The sequence below is a fragment of the Urtica dioica genome, chromosome 9, assembly GCF_054948205.1.
Source record: "Urtica dioica subsp. dioica isolate 48M chromosome 9, U.dioica_male_clone48M_v1_H2, whole genome shotgun sequence".
NCBI lineage: Eukaryota > Viridiplantae > Streptophyta > Magnoliopsida > Rosales > Urticaceae > Urtica > Urtica dioica.
Window position 1 is genome coordinate 15,889,405 of NC_142764.1, and position 18,865 is coordinate 15,908,269.

Genomic DNA, 18,865 nt, shown 5'->3' on the forward strand with positions numbered 1-18,865 from the left:
ATTTCAACGAAAAATTCCACATTGCAAATTATAATAAATCAACAAGCATAACAAAACATATAAATCAGAGATTCAAACCTCAGCCCTTGTTAAATTTTTCTTCCCCCAACTCGACCCACCAAATAAATCACTTTTTTAGTCGCATCACACGCTCTTAAACATGGGGCATGCGCCAAGCAGAGTCAACGTGACATCGCACGTGTGACCTCAACCAAGCAAAGTAGAGATTATTGCATATTGGGAAAAGACATCACATAAGCATTGGCAATTGGCGATAATTAAAGCTTCAATTGTTTTTATTTCTCAATCAACATGGCCATGGAAACACAATTAATAAGCATTCAGATTCAGATTCAGTACATAACAAACAGCAAAGCAGAGCAATAGGGCCATGATGATGAATTAAATATTCTAAGTAGCAGTAATGGAACTGAAGCTGTAAAATATATTTTGCCCTCACTTGGGCTTTGGTAAAGCCACCGATCTTGCTCGAAGATTTAAGAAAATTCCCCTACAAAATAACAAGCAAAAATATCCACCGTTATTCAGCCATCGAAACTGAACTGATCATTAAAAAAATATCACAAAAATGGAAAAATTTTAATTTGATAGAAGAATAATAATTTACCAGCAAAACCCAACCAAGGCCTGGAAAACAACACGCAATTGTAGCGGCACATACTGGTGGTTGATCCACCCAATAACCGGCCAGACCTGTGTGATATAATATACGTTGTTAAACCATTATATAGCAATCCATGTATTTTATTGAAAAGTCGGAGCAGAGGTTAAAAAAATACCATCCATGAACTGTATTGTAAAGCTGGGTAATCCTTCTTTACTTTAGCTTTCACTTGAAACCAAGGTCTACCTGCATTTCACATTTTTCATTGCGTAAGGACACTTTTAATAAACCGATAGGATGTTCACACTAAGCGCCTCTGCTAATTCAGGTTTCTCTTAAAGGCTGACTTTTGTAACTGTTTAGAAGACTTAAAAAAGTCAAACCTTACACTAGTTTTAAATAATCCCTTTTTTTCTTCTTCACCAAAATCTCTTTCAGATCAAGTTAAAGTCTTGTGTTAAAGTCATCTCTTAATCCTATGATTCCTACCAGGATTAATGTTTCTAAGCCTATAAAATTTAAAAATAGCCACCTAGGTCAGTTTAATTTTCATGTTTGCATTGAGAGAGTAACGATCTGTTTTATGTTCATACGATTTTTTTTTATCAATAAAATCTACAGATTTCATTCGGTTATTATCAAACTCACCCTCCACGGCCAACCCGTAGTAAACCATGAAAACCAAGTTGTTCCAAGGAGAAACGGTCAGCTGTTCGAAAAGAACCTGAAACGATACAATCAAACCTCTTCAGAGATTGTTGATTTTTTTTTCTTCTAAGTCGAACAAACCAACCTATGTCTTGGGAATGCTAAGACTCTTTTACAATTTATTCCTACACCAACAGGTTAAATCATTCTGGGTTGCTGAGATTTTGTACCTTCTTGGCGACTGTTTTGGTGTCATTCTTCCCCGAGAAGATCTTGTCAAGTAATTTATGTGCGTAATGGCTGAACGGACCAAGGTACGCAGCTCCAAGAAGCTGAATTCATACACATTGACCAAAACAACCATGTATTAATTCGTGATACTATGATATGGCAATCCAGAACATGACATATCACGAATCCAATCCAATCTTTAAGATCTGTAATGTTATTTCGTAACGATAGAGAGAGAGATGGGTTAGCGAAATACCACTTTGAGAAGAAGCCGCCTGATTTGAAGTTTCTGAATCCCAGTCAGCTTCTGAGATACCACATCACTCACCGCTGACAAAACCCCTGCTAGAATCGCCTGAACACATTAAAAATTCATATCAGTATTTCATTTGATTGATTCACATGAAAGGGACACAACGTTTTTCAGAAACAAGGAAAAAAAATAAAAATGGGCATCTTCTCGGCAACAACAATCAGAAGGTACCCAACGAAAACCAACAAGGAATATAGAGAAAATAAAGAAAAGATGTGTGATTTTCATCTCATGTCCACTACCAAAAAAAAAAAGATCCATCAAACAGAAAGAGAAGAAAAAAAAGATTGGACCTTTGTTCTGAGAGGATGACGCTGAAGCTGAATCATGAACTGTTGCAAACCGTTCTTGGCGACGGAACCCATGGATTCATCAAATTGGGATTTCCGAAACCACGATCGCAGGCTGTGTCTGTTTCTGGGCTGAACTACCAATTATGTTATAATAAGGAGTCAAAGATACAGCCTTTGGGTTCGGCTGTTGACCATCTAGACTCTCTACTTCTTTATTTATACTCTGACGGGGGTGGATGGATTAAGATATACAACCGATTAGATTAAATGAATTAATCTCCTCTTTATATAATACAATAAACTAAAAAAAAAAAAAAATCAATCTCGTGCGTTGGTTGGTAGAGAAAACAAAATATGGAAAGTCTGGTGGGGAGATTAGGATGATTTTTGTTTCCTTTTTTCTTTATGTGTTTAGAATCCATTTCTTTTCCTTCTTTTCATTCAATTTTTTTTCCTTTTTTTTTTTATTTTAACTAAAAGTGAGATTTCATTGTTCTTAGAAAAATTGGATTTGATTGAAAATCAAAATCTACTAAATTTATACACGGTGAACTCGTACAATTATCTATTTTCTCATTGTCACCCTCTTTTTTCGTTATTATTTTATGATTTCTCTATGATAATTTTGCAAAAGAGAATGAAGTAGTTAACTTTACAAAAAAGAATGAGATTGAGACAGAAACAAAAAAGAGAGGCTTAATATTATAGATTCATTGTGAAGTGTTTGTTCAATAATACATCAAGGATGTATATAAATAGGTAAGATAATAAAGAGTTAAAGACTAAACTACCATTACAATATCATAATAATAATATATATTAACATCCACCGCAGACTCACGATGCTACTACGATAAGCATCGAGAGTTTGTCAAACAAAAAGAAAAACAAACGGAAGTGCGAAGTAGAGTGAGCGAGTCTTTGTGAAATCTCCAAATGTAATTCTCCAAAATCAATTTGAAATCTCCAAACAATCTTTGCGGGAAATCTCCAAACAACCAATCTGAATCTCCAAAACCAATGCGAAATCTCCATGCAATCAATTTGGGAAATCTCCAAAACCAATGCGAAATATTCAGAGAACCAACCTGAATCTCCAAAACCAACCAAACCAATGCCAGATCTCCAGACAACCGATATGAATCCCCAAAAACAACCAAACAACTAATGCGAGATTCACACACAACCGATGTGAATCTCCAAAAGCAACCAAACAACCAATGGAAAATCACCAAAAACCCACTACAAACAAACGGAAGCTCGAAGTAGAGGGAGATAGTATTTATTAAATCTCCAAATGAATCTACAAAATTAATACAAAATTAACCAATGCAAATTCTCCGAGCAATCAATGCATGAAATCTCCAAAACCAATGCGAAATCCTTAAACAACCAATGTGAATTATCCAATTAACCCATGCGAAGTCCTCAAATTAACACTCAAAACCACCCAAATACGCAACTATCCAATGCAAAATACTCAAAAATTCAAATAACCACATTGATTCATCCAGAAGAGTCACGACTCAATTTGGACACTGACCAGTTCATTTATTCACATTCCAAGAAACAAAGCATGAGGTGATATACATTGCATTTCAGCAATCTTGTACATGAATTCCACATCTATGAGATCTTCACAAAGTTGTTCATGACATCTTCATAACTTAGTACTTCATCAATAGGTCTTGTCTATATCACATAGTGAATCTAGAACTCTGACTTTCTCAAATGAGAGTACGTAAGCTATGAAATGACATGTCTCATTTCAAGATTGAGGTAAGCATGATGCAGTTCATACATAGTGACTTTGAGACAGAAGAGGTTAAATGGTTTGTTCTTATACTGTCTCTAGAAGTGCACTTGTCAATTCATTATCTTCAGAAGATACCTAGGAAGAACTGAGTCTCCAACTCTCTATGTCTCATAACCAAACATCGTAGGTTCTCTTAACAATCATACTGGGATCAATAGCCATTTGATCATTAGATTGTGAATATGATGTTTTAAGCAAACTATGAAGAGTTTGTTCATGCAAATCTATATTTGACTCTTCATTTGTTGTTAGTTTTGTTTAAGGACTAAAGACTAAGGTTTATCATAAAGCTTCAAACGAACAAGGAAGAATGAATGAAAGTTTCAACTCTTTATTAATTATTCAGCAGTTACAAGCAAGAGTCTTCGTGAGATTTTATTACATCAAATGTATATAAGTTAGGGTTTCGAGAAATTTGCAAGAGGCTCAACAATCAAATGCCATCCATTTTGGCTTAGATTTTGAGGGGAGATTATTTGCGTTGTGATCGTCATTTCTAGTGGAGTTGCTCTTTCTGGTTTGCTCTCTAGATACCTAATGATGTGTATTCCGATTTTTGATGAGACTGTTCCCCTTTTATGCCATCTTGATTTAGATGATGATGTTAATTATATGCGTTGGAGATGACTTTGATCGTGTTGTTTTGTACTTTCGTCTTTGAGGTTTTTTACGCTAAAACTATTTTTGTTGATTATTTGTTTTACTTTTTATGTAGGTTGTTTGGTTTTTCTTATTGGATATAGTTATGTATAAAAATGTTAGGAATTAAATCATATTCTGCATTATTTCAGGTGATTTTTTCCAACTATTATCTATATGATTGAATTTTAATTTCTGCCATAATAGCATGTGATTATTAGGTGAGCTAATAAAAAATTTATACTAAATGATACATAAAACTATGAATTAAAATTTTTGCTTTGAAAAGAAAAAAAAATAGAGATATATATTTATTTAAAAGGGAAATAACACATATATACCATGTGTTTTAGTGAACAGTCGAGTTTAACTTTTGATATTAAAAAATGTCTAATTCATACCCTATGTTTAACTAAAATGACGAAATATACCCTGAAATGGATAATCGTGTCACAAATCTACCTTTCATTGATATTAATTCTTATATAAGAAAAACCAAATCAAATCCAAACCAGTACCCTAACTTTCAAGTTCGCAATTTTGAAATAAAAATAGCCTTAAATTGAAATTAAATAATAAAATTCATATATCCCAAGAGATGACTTCATTCTGTGTTCAAATTGCAATTCTGTATCCTAAATTCTCTGTTCGAATATGTGATTTTGATGATTGTCAACCGTCACTTTTTACCCCTTTGCATATTTCAGTGTTCTTCACGATTAAGAGACTTTTGTTTATTTTTTAGTTTTTAAATAAATTACATATATGACGTGAATGAATAAAGATAATTGGTGTCGCTACAACAAATAGGGTCATTACCGACGATTTTTTTCGTCGGTAATAACACCTTAATCGTCGCTAAATCTATTTAGCGACGATATTAGCGACGATTATAATCGTTGCTAAATGTCCGTGCCTAATTATATTTAGCGACGAAATAATCGTCGCTACATAGTTACCAACGACATTAGCGACGATAATGTCGTCTCGAAAAGTATAAACGAAGACATTTTTTTAATTTTGTAAAATATAATTAGCGACGATTTAGTCGTCGCTACTTCGCGCGCGATATAGCGACGGAATAGTCGTCGCTAATAACTTCACTCAGTACAAGAATTAGCGACGACAAATTATTAAGTTATTTTTTTTTTCATTTATGAAATTCTAAAATGAAAAATCAAATAAAAACCAAATTATATTATCGAAATCAACTTATATATAAAATCCAGTTACGATTTCGATAAACGAGAAATATGTTAAAATACATGTAAATAATAATCTACTATACACAAAATATCTAATAAAAGACTAGCCGCGACCTTTGGGTCGTCGTCATTTTTTTCCTCCGCCTCGACGTGAAATGCTCTGCTGGCGCTGATACTCTGCAAGGCTCGGCGGAATAATGTACTCATCAGCTGACTGACTCGGACCACCACGGTGGGAGGTCTGGCTACCGTCGGGATTTTTCCCTCTTAAACTTTCGTCAAAATTCGAAAATAATTAGCGACGATATTTTCATCGCGAATTGGTTATATAAATCTTTCGCGACGATAGTATCGTCGCTAATTCTTTTTGATTTAATATTATTGGAGGGATTTTTCCCTCTTCAAAATTCGTCAAAATTCGAAAATAATTAGGGACGATATTACCGTCGCTAAATGAAATGATAACAATATAGCGACGATAGTATCGTCGCTAAATAGTTTCCCGCGAACTTAGCGACGACAAAAAATAATTAGCGACGATATAACCGTCGCTAAATGTCTTTGCCGCCAAACTTTGGAATTTTTAACACCAAATTTTCATACTATTTTAGCGACGATCTTATCGTCGCTAAAAGTATGATTAGCGACGATATATTAGCGACGACTTAATCGTCGCTGATAGTTTCGTAGCTAAATGTCATATTTCTTGTAGTGTGTTTATTTATAAATAATAAAGTCAACGTCAATGAAAAGTCAATAAAAATTCAATGAAATCAAGATTCGTGACACTGTTGACTATTTCATTGTATAATTTCGTCATTTTCCATTATTTAAACTAAACAGCATGAAACTCTACTCGCACGAAGGTGTCTGAGCTACTGGAAACGCTAACGCACTGAAATAAGATAAAAAGTGGGAATTACAAAATAGTCATTGAAAACTAATTGACTAATAGATAATATGGTTAACAATTGTTAACAACAACATAGTCAAAATTGCAATGTCTATAAATTTTTTAACATGCATAAATTTATCTACCTCACTTTTGTTTATATATTTATTTGTAGGGTGACAGAATTTTCCCTCGACTATCACAATTGTAGATTAAATATTTTAAAAATTTATAAGTTTCAAATGATTATTTAGTAAAAAATATAAAAAAATTTATCAAAAATTAATTTCACAAATTTAAGAACACCAAACGTAGACTAAATAAAACAATTAATTATTATGAATCATCGAACGTCACTTTCTTTTTAAAATAAGATAATATACCGTAAAATTTCAAGAGACTATATATACACTATTTATATTCGAATTAAATTTACTTTGATGACCATGTGTAAGGTACAAATTGTACCACATATATTCAACTGACAAAGCACATTAAAAAAAATATATATATTCTGTAGGAAATTTAAATCCCTAAAAACTAAAGAATCCTAATTCAATTCAAGAGAAACCAAACCATAGATTTTAATAGCGGAAGCGTACCTGAATCCATGGATTGCAAACACCAAGAGTTGGGATGATCTTCTGATTGCAGTTTGCCTGAGTCTGGAGAATTCTTGTTGATGTGGATACAAGAAAATAATCGTACGTACTGCAATCAGGGACCTACCCTGTTATTAATAACTGTCAGGCAGTTACTAATAACTATTGCTTATTTCTAATTTGGCCCCTCATCAATTTAGATTAGCACTTATGGTAGCCACATAATAACTTCATGACAAATATGTCCTTAAGTCACAAACTTTATTCTAAATTAGACCACATCAATTTTGACTTAATTAATAATGACCCAACACATTTATTTAATGACATTAGTAGTCCCAAAATTATTCTAACAATCTCCCACTGGACTACGCATGTACAAAATAAATGTGTCAACCTTAGCGCGCATAAAATTGTCATTATTATGATGTGACATATTACAATCTCGTCCATCAATTACATCAATATAGGATCAAAGTTGTTTTCGTTGTATCATCACAACTAAACACGTCAATGGTCACATACATCAATATAATCAAATGACATAGATCAATCATGAATATGTGGTAGATAAAATTATATACAAGGTGATCTATTCATATCAATTTTATCCGATCCTACTTTAAAGAGATCAAACTTTATCCTGAATATGCAAAATGTAATAAACTAATACCATAAATCTGATCAGAAACAATAAATATGTGTGTTTACAAACAACACAAGCAAACATAAAGCACACAACATAAATAAAACAAATAAACAAACTCCCACCGAATCTAGATATCCTGAAGCTCTACAACACCCATATGAGAAGTGTGTTCGTGAAAGACCTTCGGTGGTAGACCCTTTGTAAGAGGGTCCGCTATCATGGAGTTTGTTCCTAAATGCTCTATGTAAATCTGTCCACTTTGCACTCTTTCCTTAACAACTAAGAACTTGATGTCGATATGTTTCGACTTCATCGAGCTCCTGTTGTTGTTGGAATACATTACGGCTGATTTATTGTCACAATATAACTTAAGCGGCCTTTCAATTCCTTCCACAATACGCAGCCCCGTGACAAAATTTCTCAGCCATATACCATGGTTGGATGCCTCATAACATGCTACGAATTCTGCTGCCATGGTGGATGAAGTTATAAGAGTCTGCTTTGCACTCTTCCATGATATAGCTCCACCACCCAAAAAATAGACATAGCCTGATGTGGATCTCCTACTATCTTGGCATCCCGCAAAATCGGAGTCAGAATAACCAATGATCTCCAAATGGTCTGACCTCCTATATGTGAGCATGTGATCTTTTGTTCTTTTCAAGTACCCCATGACTCGTTTGGCTGCTTTCCAATGATCCATACCTGGATTGCTTAAGTATCTGCCTAAAACTCCAACAATATACGCAATATCAGGACGCGTACAAACCTGAGCATACATAAGACTTCCAATTGCCGAAGCATAGGGAACCTTATCCATTTCTTGAATCTCAAGATTTCCCTTTGGGCATTGATCGAGACTGAATTTGTCTCCTTTAGCGACAGGGGTGTCTCCTGGTTTACAATCATACATGCCAAATCTTTTGAGCACTTTATCGATGTAGCTCTTTTGTGATAATCCAAGTAAACCTCGAGAACGGTCTCGGTAAATCTGGATTCCTAATACAAAAGAGGCATCACCAAGATCTTTCATCTCAAAATGAGTCGATAGAAATTTCTTGGTTTCATGCAACATGCATTTATCGTTAGTGGCAAGTAGTATGTCATCGACATATAAAACTAGGAACATATGTTTAGTTCCATTGAACTTGTGATACACACAATCATCAACAACATTGCTCTCAAAACCATACGAGAGAATCACTTGATGAAATTTGTGGTACCATTGACGGGAAGCTTGCTTTAGTCCATAAATGGATTTTGTCAATTTGCAAACCATCTTCTTTGGGTCTCCCAACACAAAGTTTTCAGGTTGCACCATATAGATTGTTTCTTCAATGTCTCCATTGAGAAACGCCGTCTTGACATCCATTTGATGGAGTTCCATATTAAAATGTGCAACAAGTGCCATGATTGTCCGAAAAGAGTCCTTTGATGAAACCGGAGAAAAGGTCTCTTTAAAGTCAATCCCTTCCTTTTGAGTATAACCTTTTGCTACAAGACGAGCCTTATACCTCTCCACATTACCCTTCGAATCCCTTTTGGTTTTAAAAATCCATTTGCAACCAATAGGTTTCTTTCCTTCAGGCAATGGGACAAGTTCCCAAACTTTATTGTCTTGCATAGACTTATACTCTTCATTCATCGCTTCAATCCACTTTACAGAGTTTGTATCATTCATGGCATTTTGGAAGTTGACAGGGTCATCTTCCATCACACCACAACCATCCTCATTTTCGAGAAGAAAAACTATGTAATCATCTGGTATAGCATTTCTCCTTTCTCTAGTGGATCGCCGCAAAGGCACTTGATCTTGAGGTTGTTGAGTTTGAACCTCAGGTGGTTGAATGACAATGTCTTGTTGCTCTTGATTGATGACAGGAACAGAATCCTGAACATTATCAAAAGTAACTGGAATAGGAATCAAACTTTCCTCGATATTAATTGTTGAGTCCGAATCCTCCTGAAAGACAAAGTCTTTTTCTTTATTTCTCCCACCAAACTCAATATCCTCAAAGAACGTTGCAGTTCCCGTCTCAAAGATTGTCTTAACTTTAGGATCATAAAACTTATACCCCCTTGATCGCTCAGGGTACCCAATAAAGTAGCTGCTTACTGTTTTGGTATCCAATTTCTTTTCACTCGGCCTATAAGGCCTTGCTTCAGCAGGACAACCCCAAATATGAAAATGCTTTAAACTAGGCTTTCGCCCGGTCCAAAGCTCATAAGGTGTTTTGACAGCGGCTTTAGTTGGTACCCTATTTAAAATGTAGGCTGCGGTCTTGAGTGCCTCTCCCCAGAGTGATTCTGGTAAGGTTGAATGACTAATCATACTCCTTACCATATCCATAAGAGTCCGGTTTCGTCTTTCAGCAACACCATTCATTCTGGGCGACCCAGGCATAGTGTACTGTGGGACGATACCACACTCATCTAGGTATCTGGCAAAGGGTCCCGGACGTTGTTCACCTGAGCCGTCATATCTACCATAGTACTCACCACCACGGTCAGATTTGACTTTCTTTATCCTTTTGTTGAGTTGGTTTTCAACTTCGGCTTTAAATGATTTGAACACGTCCAATACTTGGGACTTTTCATGAATAAGAAAAATGTATGCATATCTTGAATAGTCGTCTATGAATGATACAAAATATTGTTGACCATTCCAAGAAGGAGTAGGAAACGGTCCACAAATGTCTGTATGTATCAACTCTAAGACGTCTGTTTCCCTTAATGCACCTATTTTCTTCTTTATAGTCTGTTTTCCTTTGATACATGCAACACATACATCAAAGTCCGAAAAATCAATTTGATCCAAAATTCCTTCGGAAACAAGCCTTTCAATTCTATTTCTAGAAATGTGACCTCATCGCTTGTGCCATAAAGAACTTGAATTCTCATTGCTTAATTTGCGCTTAGTACCACGTGATTACACATTCAAGGTTTCATTATAAGAAGCAACAGTTTCAAGCATATAAAGATTGTCATAAATAAGAAGTGAACCGGTCCCAACAACTTTAGAATTAATAGATAAACTGAACACACTGTCTTGAAATGAACAACAATATCCTAATTTGTCCAAATAAGAAACAGAAACCAAATTCCGTCTAAACGACGGTACAACAAAAGTATCTATTAAATCCAAATAATAACCAGTACTTAATAACAATCTAAAATGCCCAATTGCTTCCACATCTACCGACTTGCCATCACCAACATAGATGCGTCTTTCGGCATCACTTGGCCTTCGGTAGCTCAGGCAACCCTGCATTGAAACACTTATGTTAGAAGTAGCACCGGAATCTAACCACCAAGTGTTTCTAGGTACTGAAGCCAAATTAACCTCAGAACAGACTAAAGCAAGGAATGTACCTTTCTTCTGACGCCATATGCGATACTTATGACATTCCTTCTTCTCGTGTCCAAGCTTCTTGCAAAAGAAACAACCCTCTGGAAGCTCCTGTTGGGCTTGTTTCTTTAGTGCCGGACCTTTATCTTTAGCAGCCTCATTTTTCCTCTTGAGATTCTTACTTTTAGAGGTACTTGCCAAATGAGCACTTTCAGTCTTATCTTGCTTCAATCTTTCCTCCTCTTGAACACAAAATGAAATGAGCTCGTTAAGAGACCATTTCTCTTTCTGGCAGTTATAACTGACCTGAAATTGACTGAATTTAGGAGGGAGAGATATAAGGACCAAATGGACAAGCAAGTCATCCGATAACTCAAGTTTGAGTCCTTTCAACTTTGAAGCAATATGAGACATTTCCATAATGTACTCCCTTATGTTTTCATTGCCCTTGAACTTCATTGAAATAAGCTTCTTTAAAAGAGTGCTCGTTTCAGCCTTATCGCTCTTTTCAAAGCGCTTTTCGATTTCGGCAAGAAAATCTTTGGCATTGGTGATCTGTTCAGACACCGCACCCCTAAAAGCTTCAGGTATGCCGCGCTTGATGATCATAAGACTCATTCGGTTAGAACGGTCCCACTTCTCATAGATCCGCCTATCATCGGCGGAACTAGCATCCGTAAGAGAAGCCGGCTTATCCATTCTAAGCGATAAGTCAAGATCCATGCAGCCAAGAACAATCATCATGTTCTCCTTCCAATCCTTAAAGTTGTTTCCATTAAGGACCGGAACCGAATTGAGATTAGCAGATACAGTAGCAACAGCTGAAATAGAACAATACAATCACATAAACATATATACACATAAATTTAACCTTAATAAGCAATAAAATTCAAATAATGGTAAATCCCATCCCAAGATACCTAATGCAACATCAATACCAAGTCTTTGGACAATAATATTAACTGCTAATGGTAATCTTGTTGTAATGATCAAACACTAACAATAAGGCTCGTAAAAAATTGACCTATCTTTGGATCGATCAATTATTCACAAGTAAAACTTTATAATTGTTACATGTTTATCATCACAAATATGTATATGTAATTTGACCAGTCACTAATCTTCCTTTGGGCCGACTAGTATCCGCATAAATTAACACATACACAACATCCAAAAATTCTTCATAAATAATCTACACAAGAGAGGTCACTTTGGCGACATTTTTGTTTCGACTATTTATTAGGAATAATGGACCAAGAACTATTTATAATAACCATATATTTGAATTACCAAAAAATTTAAATATGTGTATATAACATCCTGTAGTTTTTGAAACTTTAATATAAACATGAATGAATATAATGATACATACGTATAAGAATCTTGATGCACGAAAAGCCTAACAACATTATAGAATTAAATCTATTGAATAGGCTGAACAAAAGTCATAGGCTGACATGCTAAATAAAGCAAAAAACCATGCTGAATACGTTTCCAACTGAATCAACAAAGGAAAGTAATATTTCCTTAAATATGCTATACACAAAATTATTTGTCACGTATGACCATAAAGGGACTTAATTATTATGTATAACCTATACCAAAGAGGGATGAATCCATGATTACGCATAGCAGAAGAAAAACAAAATCACTGACTCATGCCATTAATGCCATAAATGTGACAGATGAAAAGACTACCAAATCAATGCTTTATGTATACATAATGCCAATTGCCAAACAATCAGAATCGCATATAAGCACATGGTGCGATAAAAAAAAAAAATTCAAACAGATACCGCAAATAGCCAAACATGTGCGTACAAAATAATGCCGAATCAAAACACCATACATCAACGCAATTGAAAACCAAAACCAAAATTCTCAAGAATTAAATCAGGTTGCTCTGATACCAATTGTAGGAAATTTAAATCCCTAAAAACTAAAGAATCCTAATTCAATTCAAGAGAAACCAAACCATAGATTTTAATAGCGGAAGCGTACCTGAATCCATGGATTGCAAACACCAAGAGTTGGAATGATCTTCTGATTGCAGTTTGCCTTAGTCTGGAGAATTCTTGTTGATGTGGATACAAGAAAATAATCGTACGTACTGCAATCAGGGACCTACCCTGTTATTAATAACTGGCAGGCAGTTACTAATAACTATTGCTTATTTCTAATTTGGCCCCTCATCAAATTAGATTAGCACTTATGGTAGCCACATAATAACTTCATGACAAATATGTCCTTAAGTCACAAACTTTATTCTAAATTAGACCACATCAATTTTGACTTAATTAATAATGACCCAACACATTTATTTAATGACATTAGTAGTCCCAAAATTATTCTAACATATTCAACTGACAAAGGATTCGTCGTGCTCATCCTCATTAACATACCAAATTACACAGAGAAAATAATAATACCAAGGATCAATCTTGAAAACTGAAATTTTAAATATATTGGTTGGTTAACAAATTTTACAAACTACCAAATTTCAATTGAAGTCGGGACAACTTAACTCTAGAACAATTCGTCCACCACCAAACAATGTACTCCTACCAAGGATGTTTGAAACTGAGTCACCGTTTAAAATTTAGATGAAATGAAACTATTAAACTCACAAGTTATAGTAAATGAATAATTTATTCGTCGTACGTAATACGTATGATGTTTCCCAATCTAGCTTTTTCACTAAATTAGCACGAAACGATTATACAAGGGCTGAATAAAATCAGTAGAATACCAATCTTTGATCTCCATTTTCTTTTTCCAAACTAAATATTGTTAAATATTGATCACCTAATACGATTAATCCTTGATAAATAAATAACAGTTCTTGATGAGAGCGTTCGTATAACAACTAGTAAACACTTCAGTTGCGTAAGCGGAAAGCCGAAAATCACACCCCATCTGAACGGATTAAAGTATAATTTTTTAAAAGAAAAAAATACGATGGCTTAAGCGAAATCATTATTAGACAAAGTCAAATTAAGACTAAACAATGCAGTTATACTATTTCTGTCTAAACATCAGATAACCTTAAACTCATAAATTCTATTTAGCGTTATGAAAAATATTAGACGTTATAACTCTTCGGATTTTTTTATCTAATGCCCATACATTAATATGGTTAATTATAAGTGGCGTCTGCTTGTTTTGTTCTATGCATGTTTTATTTTTTTATTTTTTCAAGATTTATGAGTAGGTCAGTCAGCAGTTTGGCCAAGTCTTTTCAGCCGGGCAGTCAATATATTTACAAAATAGGACTTCTTCCGCATTGCCGTTGTAATTGTTGCACTATAAATACAATACAATCCCATACAAACAATCAAAACAAATCATTACAATTATTATCAGACAAACTATAACACAACATAACATGTCGTCTTTACAAACATCGTCCCTCGTATTCACTTCTTCTCCTTCTGTTTCGAAGCGATCAATGATGGCCAAAGCTTCCATTGACGTCTCGAACAGGCCGATCACTAAATCTCGCTCCGCCGCCGCACAGACGACGCAAAAGAAGAAGCTCGCGACGATGATAGAGCAGCCCAGCGTCGTTTTAAAGAAAACGACACTAGAGCTCTCAACGGCAAAGATGTACGCGATTCTGGAAGCCGTTTGCGACCGAGTGGAGACACACGAAAACATCGGCCGCCAGCGAGACAACTGGAACGCGCTCCTCCTCGGCTCCGTCAACGCCATGACTCTCTCCGCCGCCGTGATCTCCGCCATATCCTCCGCCACCGAGCCTCATCACCGCCACTTCTCGACCCTCCTAACCCTAAACCTCTCTTCCTTCGTCCTCTTCTCCGCCGCCGCCGGAATCTCCGCCGTGATGGCGAAAATCCAGCCCTCGCAGCTCGCCGAGGAGCAGCGGAACGCGTCGAGGCTCTTCCGGCGACTCCGGTCCCGCCTCGAGACCGTCCTCGCTGTTCGCTCTCCGACAGAGGCCGATGTTATCGAAGCCGCGGAGGAGGTTCTCGCCCTCGACCGGGCCTTCCCGCTCCCGCTCCTCGGCGGCACGATGCTCGAGAAGTTTCCGGAGAGGTTCAAGCCCGCCGTGTGGTGGCCGAGGAAGGAGAAGAACACCAATTGCTCCGATGGTGGTGAGTGTCTTGAGATCGCTAGGGTTTTGAGGAGCAAAGATGGAGCGGAGTACGAGAGGCTCGGAGGATTGGTTCTGAGGGTTAATAAGGCGTTGGCGGTTTTGGGGCCGGCGGTGGGAGCGGCGGCGGCGGCGAGTGCGCCGTTCGTCGGGATCGGGGAATGGGCGGCGGCGGCGGCGGTGGTTGGAGGGGCGGTGGCGTGCGCGGTGAACTCGGTGCAGCACGGCGGTCAGATCGGGATGGTCGTCGAGATGTACAGAAACTGCGCCGGAGTGTTGAGGCTCATGGAAGAGACGATCGAGAGCAATGACGTCAGCGAGGAGAGAGAAGACGGAGAGTTGTTTCTGATGGAGGTGGCTTTGGGTTTGGGGCGGAGCTTGCCTCAGATGGCGGAGATCGCCGCCAAGTCTGTTGATGCCAGGGAAAAAGGGACTGCCATTGATGAGTTCGTTAGCAAGCTTTTTTGATACTTGATCTGATTCATGTATCATAAATTAATTTAGTTGTACAATATGTACAGAAATGATTACGTACGTGAGATAGGGCACATGGTAGAGTGTTCATAATAATTTGTTAGCTTTTTAGAATAATAGTGGAGGGTTATTAAGTGTTGATATTATTTAGTATAATCAGCATTTGTTGTCCATAATATGGACAACAAATGATATAATCTATATATTATATATATAATAGTGTGTTAAGAATAATAAGATTCATTATGTAATATGACGTTATTCGTTTGTTGATGTTTTAATATACATATTGTTGGAAGAATGCTCAGAATATATATGCATGGTAACATTATTCTATGGAAAATCTGATGACGATGGAGATTGCATTTGCAATTGCATGCACATGAAATATTCATTATTCACACATATTCTCTCTCGCTACAACGTAATTTGTCGGTCAGCGATATGGTGGCATTGTTCATCGGAAGTGGTGGTTGAGATCGAGGGCGTGGCGGTGGCGGGTCTCTTTGCTGGTGGTGGTATCAGATCCGTGAGGTGGTATTATTGTCTACAACACTCTCTTGACAAGATTTGATTTTAATTTTATCCTTCTCTAGCTTTACGGTGTTAACGCTTGCTTGCTTTGTTTTGGATTGAAGGCCAATTTCTCTCATTTCTTTATCCTGTTTTCCGTACACTTTAAAAAATTTATTAAAAAAATGAGGATTTTGTGCGCTTGACGAGTTAATTTACCTGCACGTTGCCGCGGATTATATGTGATTTCCAACTATATGTACAAAAATATAATTATGGTATTTGACAATAATTATGTAATGAGATTTCACATCTTACAAAAAGTAATACATGCTTTCACTTATGCTTAATTAGTATTTACATATATGTAATACATGAGGTCTCTTTGAAGTTCTGAAAAGATATAATATGAGATAATAATAGAATCACATTCAAGAAATATGCAACAAAAAAAAATTAATAACATTAGATAATGATTAGTTAAACAACAAAAGTAAATAAAATCATAAAGATAAATCAAGTAAACTTAAGCATCATTACTTAACTGAGGTATATTTGAGTCTATACTGAATTACAATTAAGTACAAAATCTGAATGGCGAGTATTGAGCTATGTATGTTGTGTGTTAGATTAATCTAGATCATCTGTCCTCTTTTGGTGTCTCCATTGCTGTCCCTCAAATCAAATTAATACATGTCATCATTTTATTTCATTAATAGTTTATTTTATTTAAAAATAAATTAAAATAGTATAATTAACTTATTTTGATTAGAGGAACATCAAATGACAAACGATTTGGATTCGTGTTAGAGTACTACTAACCCAATAGACTGCTTTTTTATTGTCAACTTTGATTTTATTCTCCTTAAAAAATTATTTAATTCAAACCATAAAAATCTAGAAAAAAAAAATCAAAAGCATGGAATTTTCATGTTGGCAAATGAAGGCCAAGTTTGATATTGTAATATTTATATTTTGAGAGGGATATAGAAGCAGTTTTTAGCATGTGATATAAAGATGATTTTATAAGAAAACAAATATATACGTATATACATATACATATACATATGAATATTTAAAATGAAGTAAAGATAAGTGTGAGTTTGAAAGTGCAACTATTATTGGACCGGCTGAATTATGAATCGTGCAACTCTTGTTTACGTGATAAATGTAAGAGACTATATCAAGCTTGTCAGGGGCATAATAGTAATTCAAGTTTACAAATTCCTCGTTAGTTATGTATAGAATAAGCAATCTGATCTACGTTATTGCAGAATAATTAATATATTTTAGTTTAGAAGAAAAAATATATAAAAACATGTTCATAAATATTTAGTTTTGAAAAAAATATATTTAAAGTTTTTTAAAGTTATTTTTATTTTTCTGATAAAGAAAATCGATACGAATGAACAATATTTATATTTAGAATCCAATCTCTTATTTTTTTCTTAAAAAAAAAGCATTTCTAAAAAAAACAATATTTTATGAGTAGAGGTGTTTCTTCTATTTTTTTTTATATATATATATATAATAGGTAAGTGGAGATAAATACTCATTATATATAATATTTGGCTATTTGAGAAAAGTTTATTTGGAACCAAAAGTAATTTGACCGTATGTCTACAAATGTCTTCTTTTTACGAAAATATTTGTTGCAGTGTACTGGCCACCATTGGCGGAGTGAGGTAAGGATATCAAGGGGCATGTGCTTCCTTGAGTTTGAAAATTAAAATTTTTATCTCTAATTTTCAGTAAATTTTATATTTTGAGTAAAAAATTTGTTAGAAGATGTTTCCATGTCCCTATTAAATAATTTTTTCTTAGGCACCTTTTACAAAATTTAAAATAATTTTTATCTATTAAATTTGTGTCTCTAACTCTGAACTGACACAGATAACAATAGATATTTTTTTTCATATCACATTTTTTTTCAGGGGAAAAATGTCGTTGTATACTATATAAGAATATGGCTATGATCAAGGACGAAGCCAAGAATCTAAACTAGGGGAGTTAAAATGCTAAAAAAGGATTCAAAGAAGTTGATTTATAAAAGGTCAATTAGGAAAATAGCCAATTTAAATGTTTGACATTGTTAAATAGTCAACGTTTGGTAAATCTTAAGGTAAATAACCACTTTCAGATCTAAATTTTAGGTAAATAGTCATTTTCATATACTAAACGCTGGCTATTTATCTAAGATTTACGTCTGAAAGCGACTATTTACCCAAGATTTACCAAACGTTGGATATTTAACAATGTAAAACGTTTAAATTGATTATTTTTATAATTTTATGATTTATAATTGTTTAAGGTGAAAAAATAATTTGTTATATATATATATATATATATATATATATAACGTGACTTGTAAATTGTAATAATTGTTTTTTCTAACATCATCATTTATGGTGCTGAAGAATTTTTTTCTAATGCTATATTCTGATTGCGAGTAACTGTATGAACGCGTTTTTAGCGGTTTAGAGTTGGTAACGGTTGTTGTTT

The 18,865-nt window shown here is 35.1% G+C and overlaps 2 protein-coding genes and 1 pseudogene across 2 annotated transcripts; 1 reads left to right on the forward strand and 2 right to left on the reverse strand.

Moving 5' to 3' along the window:
• Nucleotides 1-257: 257 nt before the first annotated feature.
• LOC149385286 (peroxisomal membrane protein PMP22-like) lies at nt 258-2,533 on the reverse strand. Its single transcript, XM_089625913.1, has 7 exons — nt 2,111-2,533; nt 1,761-1,859; nt 1,504-1,605; nt 1,274-1,349; nt 801-871; nt 629-714; nt 258-511 (listed from the first exon to the last, which is right to left on the reverse strand). Exons 1-7 carry the CDS (start codon nt 2,180-2,182, stop codon nt 457-459), a joined length of 561 nt encoding a protein of 186 aa, XP_089482039.1. The 5' UTR covers nt 2,183-2,533; the 3' UTR covers nt 258-456.
• Nucleotides 2,534-10,919: 8,386 nt separating this feature from the next.
• Nucleotides 10,920-12,081, reverse strand: LOC149385287 (uncharacterized). The gene is made up of 2 exons (XM_089626897.1): nt 11,286-12,081; nt 10,920-11,178 (listed from the first exon to the last, which is right to left on the reverse strand). The coding sequence occupies exons 1-2, from the start codon at nt 12,004-12,006 to the stop codon at nt 11,150-11,152; spliced, it is 750 nt and encodes a 249-aa protein (XP_089483023.1). The 5' UTR covers nt 12,007-12,081; the 3' UTR covers nt 10,920-11,149.
• A 2,566-nt stretch (nt 12,082-14,647) lies between these two features.
• Nucleotides 14,648-15,844, forward strand: LOC149385288 (putative F-box protein At4g22030 pseudogene; annotated as a pseudogene).
• The last annotated feature ends 3,021 nt before the right edge of the window (nt 15,845-18,865 follow it).

Bases quoted from the DNA above. Each gene is read 5' to 3' on its own strand.
- LOC149385286 (XM_089625913.1), bottom strand. From the start codon at position 2,182: ATGGGTTCCGTCGCCAAGAACGGTTTGCAACAGTTCATGATTCAGCTT. The intron at 1,350-1,503 runs GTACAAAATCTC...GTATCGTTTCAG, and splicing joins CCAAAACAGTCGCCAAGAAG to GTTCTTTTCGAACAGCTGAC. The intron at 872-1,273 runs GTGAGTTTGATA...TGTGAAATGCAG, and splicing joins CTACGGGTTGGCCGTGGAGG to GTAGACCTTGGTTTCAAGTG.
- LOC149385287 (XM_089626897.1), bottom strand. From the start codon at position 12,006: ATGATGATTGTTCTTGGCTGCATGGATCTTGACTTATCGCTTAGAATG. The intron at 11,179-11,285 runs GTACATTCCTTG...GTTTCAATGCAG, and splicing joins CATATGGCGTCAGAAGAAAG to GGTTGCCTGAGCTACCGAAG.